General features: G+C 42.1%; 1 protein-coding gene across 1 annotated transcript; it reads right to left on the bottom strand.

The window, feature by feature from the left end:
* Positions 1 to 1,788: 1,788 nt before the first annotated feature.
* HSD17B2 (hydroxysteroid 17-beta dehydrogenase 2) lies at positions 1,789 to 12,368 on the bottom strand. Its single transcript, XM_009488799.1, has 5 exons — positions 12,092 to 12,368; positions 7,359 to 7,571; positions 6,850 to 7,035; positions 3,751 to 3,888; positions 1,789 to 2,147 (listed from the first exon to the last, which is right to left on the bottom strand). Exons 1-5 carry the CDS (start codon positions 12,366 to 12,368, stop codon positions 1,789 to 1,791), a joined length of 1,173 nt encoding a protein of 390 aa, XP_009487074.1.
* Between the last annotated feature and the right edge of the window lie 3,202 nt (positions 12,369 to 15,570).

Here is a 15,570-nt window from a genome sequence, read left to right as displayed (position 1 = left end):
AAGACAGAAGAGTCATAACAATCCAGTTACTAAATATTATTTCTTTATTATGTACTTTTGCTGACAAATAAAAAATTTGGGAATTAGATAAAGGAAGAAACCGGCAGAGAGATAGAAATAGTCTGAAATTTTCTGACTGAATAACATTGTTGGTCACACTTTCTCAAAGGAAAGCAAAATTCTGTAATCAGGGGACTGATAAACCCACAAGGAGCTAAGCCTCAGTAGCAAAAGTAGTAATCATGATGAAATGTACAGGACAGGAGGATTTCCACACTGGGGCACAAATCAAAATGGTGGGCCAAGTCTGCTGAGCATCCTCTGAGCATTTACAGGAGTCTTGCATTGATGTAAAAGATGCAGGAAGGAGATGGAAGAAATACTACAGGTGCAAATCAAATTGTGATTTTGTTCAGTTGACTGCAAGAGTACATCACACAAGCAGGATTATGACAGAAGACTAGGAGTTGCTCAGAAAAGAAAGGAAAATAGTGCATCAACATATAAAGCCCAGAATGCAATGGCTTTTAATTTTTCATCATCAGAAAAGAAATGCATCTTGTCAAAGCAAGGCACAGGACAGATGGCTAAGCCAGGGAACCCAGGGGGATGAGGCTTTCTTTCAAAATATCACAGCCTTTCAAAGCCCAAGGGTGTGATGGGCAATGCAGAAAGGGAGTGGGGAAGGAAAAATATAGGTGAGCTGCCCAACCTCTTGGCATTGGTGAGGGTTTTACAGTATAGGGCGTGGGGACAACCGGTGGCAGGGAGGGCACCTGATGCTCCTAGAATGAATTCAGGGAAGGGGAGCAACCAAAATCTATCAGAAGATGGACATTGAACTCCAGTAAAGCCAACGTGAAGACTGACTGATCCTAGAGGAGTGAGCACAAACTCTCCCCAAAGCAGAGGAAGACACAGGAAGGTGTCAGAAGAAATGGGCAAAAAACACAAGTTGTTCATAAATCCAGAACAGAGTAAGGAATTGTACAAAAAGCAGAACTGAGATCAGAGTTTACTAATAACTAAAGCAGCACAGGTATATACAGGCAATGCACAGAATGACCAAGACAGTCATATCAAATTAGCAGCTGATATACTTACTATTACTTTTTCTATTACTGTAGGAAGGACATTGCTTCTTCATGAAGGTCTTGACCTGCCTTTGTTCATTTTTCCCCCAACTAATTTATGTTGCTTAGTCTAGCAAAGAGGACACATTATAAACATCACAACTATACTTTACAAAACTTGGTGGGGGAAAAAAGGTCAATCATTTCTCAGGTCCAACAGCAACAGAACAAAAAAAAAAACCCACCACCAAGCCAACATAATAGGCTGAAGCTGCAGTGAGAAGGACTTGCATTAGACATTTCTAAATCTGTCCAATGATAGGAATATATGAAACTCCTTATAATGTTTCAGGTGGTTGTTGACTCTCAAGGATTTTTTTTTGTTTTAAAGAAGAGGTTATACACCTGTTTGTGCGTTGGTGGTGCCTTTTGAAGCAGACAGGAACTATATAACCTCATGAGATACCTTACACAGAAGGCAGGATACAAAGACATCAGGAAAACATTGAAATTCCTCCACAAAGGCCCCATCTGGGGATAGCTTTCTATTTCTGTTTCTCCACCACTTTTCCTGAACATTACTCATCACAGATTTACCTCTGTTTGCAAGGCAGTGTAAATGCAATTTAACAAAGACAGTACAATAAATAGCAATGCCTTAAAATAGAGTTTTTCCCAGTTATCTCATCAAGTAAGACAAACGCTGATGGATACATTAGAGATGCTTGCTTTCAGCTTCTGATGTTCTCAGCACCCTTGGGACAGACTTGGTACTCAGCATCTTACTAATGAAAAAGTCATAGAACCAGAGAGGAAAGTAGCAGAAGATGCAGAGAGGCACATAAGCCCCTTTGCCCGGGGTATACAAGCTGTGTGGTCTCTTGGCCAGCAAAGCGTGCAGGATAGCACTCAGCACAGGGGAGAGGTTTGCGTCGCAGTAGGCGGGCATGTGCAGGAGGTAGGTCTTCAGCCCCAGGAGGTAGTCCTCACCATAGTCTTGCCTTGTGTCTGCTGGGAGGTTCTCCATCAGCTCCTTTTCTTGCTTATCCCACAGCTCAGATGTGCCTTGTATACCTGCAGTAGCAGCATCACAGGATAGCAAGTGGGTTTGGGGCCGAATTAAAAAAATTAATCTGTAGTTAATTGTCAATAAGTTGTTCTCCACCACCACCCTGATTCACAGTTGTTCTAAACTGGGGCAGTGAAGAACAGACAAAACAGCTGGTTAGCTGTGAGTGCTTTTATCTGGAAGAGAAGGGAAAGCACGAAGCACAGACCACAAAAAGCACGGGGTTCACGCACCATTTGGTTACCAGCTTTATCTAAAAAGGCACTCTCACAGCCAAGCCAGCAAGCTTTCTCCCCCCTCTCCCTTGCCGTTCTGTCCTTATTCATTTTGTGGGTGTTTCTAATCAGTATTTACTAACAGATGTGAGTGACTGATGAAAGACAGGCAAACAAAGATAAACAGGATTCACATGCATTGGCCAAGTGCTAAGCTCCTCTTTCACCAGTGACACTGGTATTTCAATAACTAGTTTCATGAAGGATAAGGCTTGTATTAGGCCAGATTTTAAAAAAAAAAAAAAATATATATTTTTCCCTCATCTGCATCATGTAAGAACAAAAGCAGTGGCTTTTCCAATGCATTTATTGCCTAACTATCAACTATCATGAATTAAGCATTGCAAATAAAGAAAAAAAATCTTTAAATAAATATTTAAATCTCAAATACTGGAACTTGTTTTGATGCATGAAGTTTTCATCCAGGAGTCTGACAGAGCTAAGTGGGGCCCTGGAGGTAAAACCTCGGACAGGCACCACTGACCACGCGGATGCTGTAAGAGCCCTGTGCCCCGCAGGGCCCCTCGCCAGGAGGGGAGGCATTCAAGGGTGCGGGGTTTTATGAAAAAGACCATTTTGCTTTTCATCAACGTAAAAGTTGTCTCCACAAAGTCACCAGAACTTTCCGAGTAGGCAGCAGTAGGACTTGACGTTGTCCTTGGGTAGCTGCCAGGCGTGTCCACAGAGCGGGGACCTGCGTGACACCCACCCTGCTCCCAGGTGGGCACGGGGTGCAGCAGGAGATGAGCCTGTAGCCCAGACAGGCTCTGCAGAAAGTGCTCAGAGTAGTGAAGGGAGGATTTGGAACAGAAAGCAGCAGAGCACAGCAGAGGGAAGGAGTGGAGAGGAAAGCTCAGGACTACATAGAGTAATATTGACAGCCAGTAAGCAGGATGACAGGTATTGCTGCAGATGCTTCGATGCAAGACTGAGCAGCTCAATAAGGAGAGCTGTGATATTGAGAAAGGTAGGACTGACACCGAGCGCTGAAGCTCTGATGCAGGACAAGCAAGCCGTAACACTCAAATCAACCCCACAGTGATGCTCACTTTTTAACTTCCACAAAGCCAGAACAGAGTGAAAGAACCAATTGCCTGAACACTGCCCTGTCTCAAAGCAAAGCCAGCTCTCCCCTCTGCCCAGGAGAAAGGCAGTGTGCAGAACTGGAGGGAACAGCTCTTGCAAAAAACACGGATCTTAATTTCCATAACCAACATGAAGAATGGGAAAAAAAGTCCAACTGCTGAGAATCATTCAGGGCTCTGTTTGAGGGTGCTGGACTATAGGGAAAGAGGTGAGGCAGAAAGAACTACCCAAAACGTCAAATACCAACCTGTTCGGAAGCCTGACGGATGAATTGCAGCAACTTTAATTCCCCATTTGGAAAGCTCTTGTCTCATTACTCCAGAAAACATGGACAGAGCTGCTTTTGATGCACCGTATGCAGCATACCTTGGTAGTGGAATGCCTCCTGCAGGAGCAATATAAACACGATAAAGCTCAACGGTGGCTCTTTCCAGCCTTTATTTTCATGATTTAGAAGGAAGATTATAGTGCAACCAAAATTATGCGGCTCTCGCTGAGGTTAAAAACAAGTCAGTGAGGGAACCATTTCTTTCTGGAGGTTAAAAAAAAGTGAAAGTTGTAAATTAGCAGTTACGCTCAGTAACACCTGATCAGACACCTTGTGTGGCAGAAAAAATAAACTGCATTGCATTTAAGGGTAAAAACTGCTAAAAATTACAGCTGTTGGTTTCAGAAACACAGATAATGTTTTAGTTCATATAAATAGCGAAGCAACAGATTAATGCCGCTGTTCTTGTTGTCACAGTAACACGAATTTCAAGCTCTTACTATAAACCACAGTTACAACAGGGTAAGTAATCTCAATTCTAGCTTCATAAAGCCAACTTATCTTCCAGCTCTCTCCAGCTAGTTTCAGAAAGACCACAGACAACAGTGCAAGAGTGGGAAAAACCTCTGTGGACCAAAGCTGGAATCACATCCCCCAGGTGACAGGACTCTGAGACCCATTGTGGAAGCAGATCCATTGCCTATAGTTATATCCCATCTTCAATCCCAGCAGCATTTGTTCAGGTGTAAAAAAAACCAGAAAACAGCCAGTATTTTAGGTGAATTTAAAATAAATGCGTATGCTTACAAAACAAAAGCTTCCAGAAAAGAATATCTTCCAAATACAGAGATTTCCTCTGTTCCAAAAACTGGCAGATTGTCACTTCTTCAGCTTTAGAAAAATCCAAAGACACTTTGATTTGAGCATCTTCCCCTTCTTCAGCCCCCCCAACTTTCTCCACAAGGTTGGTGTTATCACCGCACAGACTATCACCGCCAGATTTAGGGGTCATCACAGCCACCACGGGCTGTGTTGGCACAGCAGGGAGGAGGGAGCAGAGTGGGCAACCCTTCTCCTTGAGGCATGTCACTCCTCCTGCCTGCGTGAGCAGTTGGGCAGGGGGAATTTTCAGGTAAACCATTGGTGACGTTTATGGGGTTTTCTACTGCAACAACATCATGGGAGCTTCTTACACAGAGTCATTCCTTTGAAGAAGTCAGGCCAATTATATGTTAATTATTCTTCTGTATGCATCTGAATAAGTTGAGTTTCAATTGGTTTGAGCCAATTGAATCACATCTTTTTTCCCTCTGAGGTCAGGCTAACCTCAAGTCCAGCTAAATTACCTCTACACAGACAGGAATATATTCGGCACAATGAGCCCTCACTAACTTTTCTGCTAATGTTTTACCAAAGGACCCTCAGACCCTGCGTTAATAGGAAGCTATTTACCCAAACCAGCCCACATGCGAGACCATCTGTGAGAACAGCTATAGTTTAGGTCATTATCAACTCCTGTAAGGGCAAATTATTCAGCACAGGGAAGCTCTCCATTTATCCCTGCCAGGTAGCTCAGGGATTCATGCCCAGAATTAAAGACATCTGCCCCAAAACACCAAAAGCGCAAGCTTCACCTGGGTGCTCAGAGAAAACAGAGGTCTGTCCCCTGTCTCTGTGCTTGCAAGGGCTGGTGGGAAGAGCAGCATCAGAAGAGTCCTCCTGATTTCTTTATGGTTCATTGCTGACACTTAAACACAGGCATGCAGATACAAAATATACTGGGGATTATAAAAAGAAAACAGAAGACGACACTGTCAGATCTAGGCTCAACATAAGCCATGAACACAAGGTAACAACTTCACAAGCCACCCCAGCAATACAGCAGGATTCAGGTGGACACCAACTGCACAGAGCAAGGGTCCAAGCAGACAGGGCAAAGGAAAATCTTGGCAGCAGATAATATGGCAAATCCTTAAGAGGTCTTAAACCAAAATACTTTCCAGCATCATGACATCCTGCTTCTAGCAGGTCTCATTTTCAAAGGGGCATTCTTGCTCCTCAGCTGTCAGCTACCAGATACTGCATTACTTCAGTTCCTACATCTTAGCATCTCAGCTGTCCTCCTAGAATAGAAGGTCATCTTATAAAGGCATATATATAGTAAGCACAGTATCCAATTTATGGGACAAAACTGGAAAGCACATTATATGCTGTTAATAATTTTTAAAAAGTTATTTTATTCATGGAAAAATACCACTTTGCTAATAAGTTAGGCTAAATTATTTTTAAGAGGATATCCAAAATATTTCTAAAGAAATATAAACACACAGTCTCTTCAGGTCCCAGGTTATTAGCAGACCATGCTCTAGGACTGTGCACTCAGGAAAGAACCATAGGATGCAGCAAAAAATAAACTGGCTTCTGCTCTTGAAGAATTAATTGTTTCTCTTCAGCGGGTGTTTTATCATTGTGCTTTCTCACTCTAATTATAGTACTGGGAGCCCTACAAGGGTGGAGAGGAGGAACTGCCCAAGTGAAATATCTAACATTTATTACAGACTGTTACAAACGGCAAACATCATGAACTTACCCAAAAGACATTTATGCTCCAATTTTAACCCAAGTTATTAAAAAGAGTTTGAAACTTTACGTGTAACTAGTCCAAGTGGAAGAGAGCCCATCTCTGCAAAAGGCAGACAGCTTTGGGGCATCTCCACAGTGTGGTTCAATGACATGCAAACTGAGGTCTTCACAGACTTCTGCTGGAACATGTTACAGAAACATCTGTGATTTACCACCCATCTTTCTGGAAGCTCACAAAGCTATCACTCATAGCATCTATAATGAGATCTGAATTCTACTGCCTTTTTTTACCTTGTTTTTAGCCATATTAAACTCTTCTTTAAGGTATGTTTCCTGGAAATAGTCTCCCAAACAAAAGAACAAACCCACACTTATTACCTAAATATTAATTGACAAGCAATACCGACTGACACCTTCCTCAGCATTTTTGTCAAGGAAGTTAGTTGTTTTTTTCTGTTGCACCAGAAATTTATTTGTTGCTTTCGTTCAGCTCACCTGCCATGCTGGACACGTTAACCAGCCTCCCCTGGGATTTCCGAAGTAACGGTAAGAAGGTCTTGGACACCTCTACAGCCCCAAAGAAATTCACCTCCATGCACTGCCTGTACATGCTCATGGGGAGCAGCTCGCCGTCGGCGGGGAAGCCCAGGATGCCTGCATTGTTCACGACTCCCCAGAGTCCTGGGAAGAGGAGAAAGCACAGGGCTGCTATACAGCAGGAAATCAACTCCATAAAGACTAAACTGATGAGCTGGATGGTGCCTCTAGATCAAAGCAGAGATGATCTGCAGCTACAGATACACAGTACCCATTCCATGAAGAGTCATCACCATTTTTCGTATGTCCCAGAAGGCAGGAGTCATCAATATAAAGACCCTGACTGCCCACAGACTGTGGCATGGAAGTGACCTACACACATAAGCCATGATGCAGCCAACAGGTAAGAGATGCACCTTGTAAGCAGCTACATTAGTACTCCCATTATAATGGAAAAAAAGCTGTACCTGTATTTTGCACCTTCTCTGAGACTTTCAGATAGGCTTCCTTGATTTGGGAGGCATTGGTTATATCCAGCTGCAGGAGAGAGAGTCTCTGAGAGCAGGTCCGTCTCAGTTCCTCAGCTCCAGGTCCATCCTTATTCAAAACCCCAGCAAACACAACAAAACCTAAGTTATCCAGGTATTTCGCCAGTGCATGTCCAATCCCAGTGTCACTTCCTGAAAGCATCAAAAAGACACTTGAAAAGTGGGTCTGTCCTAAACCATCATTTAAAAAAAAAAAAAAGCACACATTGGAAATACATGCAAATGTAACCAGAAAGATGATGAAATAAAGTCACTGAAATACATACAACAGTAGGAAGAAAGGCTCAGATATGAATGTTTGAGGAGCTGGACCTTCACATGTTCCACAAAGATTGACAGACAATGTCCTCTTGGCTCAGAGCTGATGGCATCAGCTCATGCTCTACCACTAACAGATTCGAAGACTTACTTCATACATACCGAGGAAATAAAACCCGAGATTGGGTTTACACAAATGTTCAGACTGAAACCCGATAACAAAAGTATCTAGGGGGAAAAAAAAAAAAAAAAAAAAGACCAAACAAGAAAACACACACAAATATTTGAATTTGAAATCTCAGATGGACAAAGCAATTATAGGGCATTGGAATTCAAATTGTCGGGTTCTATTTCCTAATTCAGAGAAGTAGCATTATTTTATTCAAACATCTACCATCCAGATCCTTCTGATAAACACTTTTTTGTCACAGGCTGCAACCAAGCCAAAGCTAAGCAACTGTTTCTTTACCTGCAAAGGAGTTCAATGCTTTCAAAGCCTAAGAAAGCTTCAGAATGGCATTTTTAGGCTAAGCCAAATAGCACCAGCTATTGAATTCATAAGAATTTCTCTTATCCTCTCTATCGCCTTCCAACCTTATTCCCAAACTTTGTCCATATAAAGCAACATACTGCAAAATGCAGAAAGCACTATTAGAGCAAACACACAACAATGATCTTTGCGATCATGATTGTGCAATTCCTCCCACCAGGTAACAATGATGAATATTTAACAACAATTTGATCGATTCACAAGTGTCTCCCTCTGACACAGTCTTTTGCTGCCACTATCTTAAGATATTTGTAAGTGTTTTCTCTCCTGGTGTCTTTTTTAATTCTGGTTTCCATTCTTCCCATGTACAGGGAAACTTCTTAGTGAGTGAGGAAACATCTCACCCATCTGCTTACCAAGACACCCAATGAAGTGACACAGGGCTCTGCTAGAGACAGGGAAGGAGTTTATAGGGACCATGCTACAGTTTTGCAGAGGACAACATCAGGAGGAAAATGAGGAGTTTAAGAAATTAATGCAGCTTTTTACACCATAAAGCAGAGATACATCAGCATGTCCCCAGATTCTGCATCACACCCTCCACTGTAACTGCAGCAAAGAAAGCTCCTGGATGCTGATGTGCACCAAGATCTGCGGAGCCATCCCAGGGCTTGGCTGTCTCCCACAATAGCAATTTATTACAGAAATGCTCAGCTTCCAAACCCACCTGCATGGCTGGAAACCTGAATGCGGGACAAAGGAGTGGAACTCCTGCCAGTTTTTTACCACCTCCTTGTGTATGAAAAAGCTGCAATACTCCTACTTGACCCTATCAGAAACTTATCAGGGTTAATCTGCGATTTCAGCACACTGAGGTAGATATTATCATAGTTATTCACAGGCCTGCTCCTGCACTCAATACCTATAGTCAATAGAATTTGGCCACCAAAGAGACTCATCTTAATCATGCTAGATCTTAATTTTCATGTTCTGCCTTTTAAGTGGGGCTTTAGTCCTGAAAGGTGAAAAAAAAAAAATTCCAGATGACTTGAAAGAAACACAAATTAAATGCCTGGATCAATCAGTGCAAGACATTGAGAAGAATTACTCATGCTCTACTTAATGCGCTTTTTTTTTTTTTTTTTAAAAAAAAAGCAGCTTTTTGGCAGTTGCAGTTGAAGTTGCAGTTTGCTGAAGGTGCACCAGAGCACCATATATATCACACTTAACTTCTCACAGCCCTGACCCGAAAGAGAAGACAAGAACAAACCTGCATTCTTGGAATTCCCTAAAAATACTTGAAGAGGCCTGCAAATATCCCAAAAATGTCAGATGACATGACAGATTTCTGGGTTTGGGGGTGGGGTGTCTTTCCTTCTTTTTCTTTTAGTGAAAAACCCTATTGCTGGATAAAATCTTTCCCCTTTCATCCTTCCCACCAAGAACACAGCCACAGAGCTACATATTACTTAAGTTTTACAACACAGCTTTAACTTGGGAAGGGGCAGAGTGCTCAGCAACTAGGGATAGGTATAGCAACCCCGAGAAAGAAAAAAAAAAGCAGTGTTCACCTGTGCCTGCCCCACTGGGTTTGTCCCCAGCTTTTATCAAAACAAGCCTGATTTGAGTTTCAGACCTGTTACTGAAGTCCAGAGAAACTTTACCCTTCAACTCAAAATTCAAACAGTAGTGAGGTCTCTATAGGTAAGAAATAAGAGAATTGCCCCCCACACCTTGCTTTTATGTCAAAAATAACAATTTGTGAATGATTAGAAGATTTCTTATAATAAAGACAGCCAGTACTGACTGCAACTGAATCATTATTGAGAATTTATCATCGACACACACTGAGCATCAGAAACGCCAAGTCACACACCAAGAGTGAAAAGACCAAGTTAACAAGTTACAATTCCTGCTACTTCGGATCTTCATGGTAATTTAATTTTTAGGGAAGCTGCCTATTGGGTCTACCAAACTACACTAAAGCGTTCACATGCCCAGGAGCTTCTGTTCGAGGACACTGAAGCACACTCCCAGCAAGAGGATCAATAGAAATGTTTCACCAATGACTAAGACTGCTCACATGCCCGCAGTTATTCATGTGAAAAAGCATTTTGACAACTGGGCACAGTCTTCCCTTATCGTGGTACTCTGATGAACTGCTGGCTTAAATAAACAACACACAGTGTCACCCGTACAAGGGTCATCCAGAGAGAACCAGAACAATATTTGACAAAAGCCAGGAAGAGAAGCACAGCGATTACTCCATCCTCTGGCCAAAGGCAGCCGTCTCACAAGCGACATGCGGCAGCTGTCCAGAGCACAGCAACATTCCTCAACTCTGAGGGGCTGAAAGGAGGGGGAAAGAAGAAAATAAATCACCGTTTCCCATGAAATACCTGCCTCAGGTCTCATCTAAATTGGAGAAAATGACACCAAAACTGATTTAAAGGCACCTTGTACCTGCACACGCATGCAGACACACATCCTACAGCTGCCAAAGGGAAGAGTACTACAATCAGAGCAATTTAACAAAAATGCATTGAGTAAAACTTTCATTCCAGTTGATGGAGGGTTTGATTGATTACATCAGTCTGGACTCAAAGACCAGGAAGAGCCTCCTCAGATGCGTCAGCTGCCAGAGGCGTCCAAACTTGCATTTCTTCAGGACAGTTTCGGCACAGGCACAAAGAAAGCACATTCACTGGCTGGAATATACCCAAACGCTCTTCACTCCCCTATACTGCTCTAACGCAAATTCTCCAGAGCACATAAGCTCTGAGAGAGTGCTCTTTCCTGAAGAGCTGCAGTCTTACAAAAGTAAGAAGATGCTCAAGTGCAAGCGCAACCCCTGCATGTGAAGGGGTGGAAAAGGAGTGCTCCCTATTCCCCCTGCCTGATACCCGTCTTCATCCAATAACACCTGCAGGGAGAAAGCCAGCTGGCAGATGAACCGCAAGGGGAGAACTAGCTGCTTTTCGTGTCCTCTTTTAACTTTTGTATTTAATACCCATATTAATGCTTGCTAGGCAAATCTAAATTATTTCCAGGTGTCCCTATAAAACAAAATGAAATTCTGCAAGAAATAGCTATATAAACCAAAGCAACTTAATTCAGCTTTCCAGAGGGGAAAAATAGAAAATAAAACAAAAAAGAGCAAGTTAACAGTGCAAGAAGCAGTTGGCAGGCACTCTGGTTTAAAGTTTTGATTAACACAAATAAAAAACATTTAAAGTTTTAGAAGAAACGCAAGAAAAGCCATAAAACTACAAAAATGCCATCCCTGCAAAATAAAAGTGGGTTTTGAGTAGATCAGAGTGTTAATAGAGACTGAATTCACTAACTCTGAACTTTCACTGCTAGTGAAGGAAATTACTCACTCCCACATAATTTCATACACTGCAAGAAATGGCACCAAACCAGTGTCTTGAAATATCTGCATGATACACACAGTGTGCACTGTGTAAACACACACACCACAAGATAACCATGCATCTGTAACCAGCACAATAAATTCAAGTAAACAGAAGTAACATATGAACGGAGTGTTCTGAGGGCTTCCAGAAATTAACGTCTCTCCTAAAGAATTAGACCATCGTAAGTATTCTTACGCTTTTTGCGCCAGTTAATTTCACAAGTATGTCTAAAAAGCTACTTGTAAAGATTAAATGAGACACTAAAAAATAATAGCATCTATTAAGATGCTTTTCTACTTAATTTCAGAATGCTTATTTACCTGGAAAAAAACATCTCTGGCAAAGAAAATAAAATGAGCAAAAAAAAGGAAAAGGAAACCTTACAAGCATGCATTTCATGGGTATCTAACCCGAGGACACAAAGTTTTCCAGCACACTTGTGAGAAAAGCCAGTTTTTGCTTCCCGGAGCACATCTGCAGCACCTTACCTGTGATGAGCACAGCTTTGTCGCCCACTGGCAGCAGCGCCCTGCCACCCAGGTACGCAGAAGAGACGAGGCTCACGGCACAAAACACCACCAGCCCTCCGCCAGCGCCCAGCGTGGCCATGCACAGCAGCCCCAGCGAGGCAGGCAGGAGGCTCCGGACCAGCACATTTGCTTTCTCTGCCGGGCTCCTCTTGGCCGTGCAGAGCACGGTCACCCCAAAAAGCACAGTGACACCTGTGCAGAGCCATCCAAGGGGGCTGCTGGTGAGAGCATCCATCGGCAGGGGCGAGAAGCAGGCACACACACCCCACCACCAGCTGGGTAAAAGCAGGTGTTACTGAATGCAGCGCGTGTTATGTAGGAGCAGGGGGTGGGGCAGAGAAAGAGGACTCTGCTTAAAGGTTTGACATAATCTCACTTATCTTTGGCATCAGCAAGAAGCAGAAGCCTTCCTTTTCTTACCTTTTATTTCTTCTGCCTGACAGCTCCACCTTCTGAACAACATGCTGGCTGGATAATGATTGACAGCACTGGGAATAGATGTGATGTAGCAAGTGCTGGTTCCAGGAAAAAATTAATAAAAATATGTTTAAAGTACATTTTCCTAGACAGTGAAAAAAGAACAGTTTCCTTTACAGGAAATAGTTGGAATTTCCTGCCTAAGAACTTAGGGTGTAGTTTCAGTGCAACTGATTTTTGATGGGCAGTGATAAAAATGAGTCAGGACAGGGTTATTTACTCTCTGTAGTGCAAACTGCATGGTTAGCATTGGGCTTTATCACACATGGGCCACCCTCCTCTTTCAACAAAAAGCCCCAAATTACCTCCCTTGGTTTAGTGCACACCTTTGGCTATTTACCTGCTCCACATTTAGCAAATATCTACAGCTAACTGATATTCAAGGGGGTGTGGGAGGCTGGGAAGCAGTAATTGCTGGTTTGCCATTCAGGGCACTTCATTAAGTGAACACACGTAACACACCTGAGATCGAGTCTTCAGTTAACCTCCAGCAATGACATTGACCTTAGTTTTGACAGGAATCACTGGTTCAATACCCACAGCAAGCTGGGGGGGGGGGGGGGGGGGGGGGCGGGTTGGAGGTGGGAAATGTAATCAATTAAATATATTTGAGAGATTTAACACCTGAAAGTTGTACTCCGAAAGTTATTTAAACAATAAGAAAAGTTTAAAATCCATCCAGCTAAAAGGATTGAAGTACGACTTAGGCATATTTAAACCTGTTTAAAAATCCCTGCTCATTGGTTTGAGAGATGAGCCTACGTTATCACACAACCAGCTAACATGATGTAGCTGGCTTTATGAAAAAAAATGCAGTGCTGACCTATTTTATTTTGGACAGACACCAGATGAAGTGCAGGGTGCTAACCTAACATGAGACACAAGCACATTTCCATTCCATTATTTCTTTGGGGTTTTATGGGATGACAAATCTGTTGAATATGAATTTTTACAGCCAGTGAAAATGTTTACATACCTCTATAGGTATTTTACATTAGAGATGAGGTCACTTTCTTAAAGGAACATTACGCTCGAGGTCTGCCTGTCATTCATTACCACTGTGGAACACTCATTCATCCACCCTCCCACGAGTGCACAAAGTGTAAACTATTTTCACTTCTCTTTGCCATTTGCTGCCTCTGTTTTTAGTAGCACGCTGGTCTCCAGGTCAATTATACCTTGCCCTCCGTTAAGGCATCTTCTTAAAGATTTCCTTGGAGAATTTTGCTTTCTCTCCCTAATTGGTCTTTTTGACCAGATTTATTTTTCCGTTCAGGCTAGAATTTCTCACAGAACTCCTCAGTTTTCCATTTTGCTCTATTTTGTTTGCTGATTCAGGCTTTTTCAGCTGTGCAATGCAATGACTGTTGCTCCCGAGAGCCCCTGCTCCATGTGCTTTTGTGGTTTGGGTAGGGGATCTACAAGGCTTTTCTTGGAAAATAATTTCAGCAGAAAATAGGTTGGAATCTGTTTCACCAAACGAGTCATTAACCAAGACAGAAAAATTATTCTCATGAATAAATACATATATGAGCCGATGAAATAATTTACTTTGACTACAGCATCTGAGAGTACATAAACACCTTCATACGTTTGGATTTTGGTGGACTTAATGACTACACAAACGCTTGTCAGGCTGTAAGTCCTGGATGCAGAAGCTATTGAACTCGCATACACAAAACTCATTTGGGCAGACAGACTTTGCTCTTACAAATACTACTGAACTCCTATACAAAGGCTGAGATAATCCTCTGCCTTCAGCCAGTTATCCATGCACTCAACTTGAAGCACATGAATTGTCCCAGTAAAGACAATAAAACTATTAGTCTGCCTAAAGCTAGGAATGTAGCCAAGTACCTTTGTGAATTAAGATCTCTGAACTCACAGGCATCTACTGAATACGAGTAAAAAAAGATTATGTGCAACTGAAAATAAGGCTGTGTAACCTCTCCTTTGTCTTCAAACTATATCTTTAGTAGACTCTCAGAGAAAATAATTCCTGTCAAATAAAGTATGTATCCATTAAAGAAAAGTAAGAAATATAGTTTACCTCTAAGTTACTGGAGATTTTGTTTTCAGAAATACAGTAATTGTAATGGTTGTAAATTCAGAGACAGTAATTCCTGAAGATCACTTGGCAGTGAAGAAACAGCTGTAACTCACCATTTCTCAATATTAATTCTAACGAAAGCTAATAATAATAATTACTCCCTCAGCTAAATCTCCTGTTACTTTCTCAAGTGTAAGAACCTCAGAGTGAGGAACTCCTGTACTGATGGACCTGTAAATCCTTTTGGCAGGTACCCATGCAACACACACCTCAGTGTTATCCAATCTTCAAAAGAAATAATTGCAGCCTGCATTTCCCATGTGAATCCAACACCTGCAGCAGCTCTGTCTTTGCTTTGAAGTGGTGGGTCTTGTAGTAAGTTACCATATGAAATGAAGCCATGGGCTGTAAGTTCTGCCTTGGTATTTACATGAACTCTAATCACCCTTCGTAAATTTTCTGCAATAGACAAAACATCTTAAATCAGAGAAATCCTTAAGATTATGAGCACTCCTTTGTATTTGCAAGGGAGGTTTTCTTCTCTCTTCTCCAGACATCTATGGATCTCTAGGCTTTTTGGAACAGCTAAGAGTGGATTGCACTCTTTCCAAAATAAGCCATTTTTTATCAACCCAATTGTCATTATTTTCCAAAAAGAGGGTAGAATCAGAAAACTGAAAGGCAATTAGGTACTCTTTAGGAAGTTAGCCAGGAATCATCTCTAGGTTCTCCTCATGAGAAATTACACTTGCCTGCCTTTCTTCTGTCATCCAATAACATGAAATGGCTTTCACAGAACCATCAGCGTTAGAGAAGAAAAGAGATCAGTTTGTCTTAGTCCACTTCTCTGACAGCAACAGACTCTTCCCTAAAATTTCCTTTGGTACATTCAGAGTAAAATTCCAGCCCT

The sequence above is a fragment of the Pelecanus crispus genome, chromosome 8 (assembly GCF_030463565.1).
Source record: "Pelecanus crispus isolate bPelCri1 chromosome 8, bPelCri1.pri, whole genome shotgun sequence".
Lineage (NCBI taxonomy): Eukaryota > Metazoa > Chordata > Aves > Pelecaniformes > Pelecanidae > Pelecanus > Pelecanus crispus.
This window is presented reverse-complemented; position numbering and strand designations above follow the sequence as displayed.

What these genes read in the sequence shown, in the direction of transcription:
- HSD17B2 (XM_009488799.1), bottom strand. Translation starts at nt 12,368, where the DNA reads ATGGATGCTCTCACCAGCAGCCCCCTTGGATGGCTCTGCACAGGTGTC. An exon ending in AGAGAAGGTGCAAAATACAG is followed by an intron (nt 7,036 to 7,358) that starts GTACAGCTTTTT and finishes TCCTCTTCCCAG; the next exon opens with GACTCTGGGGAGTCGTGAAC. An exon ending in TCCGTCAGGCTTCCGAACAG is followed by an intron (nt 2,148 to 3,750) that starts GTTGGTATTTGA and finishes CTGCTACTGCAG; the next exon opens with GTATACAAGGCACATCTGAG.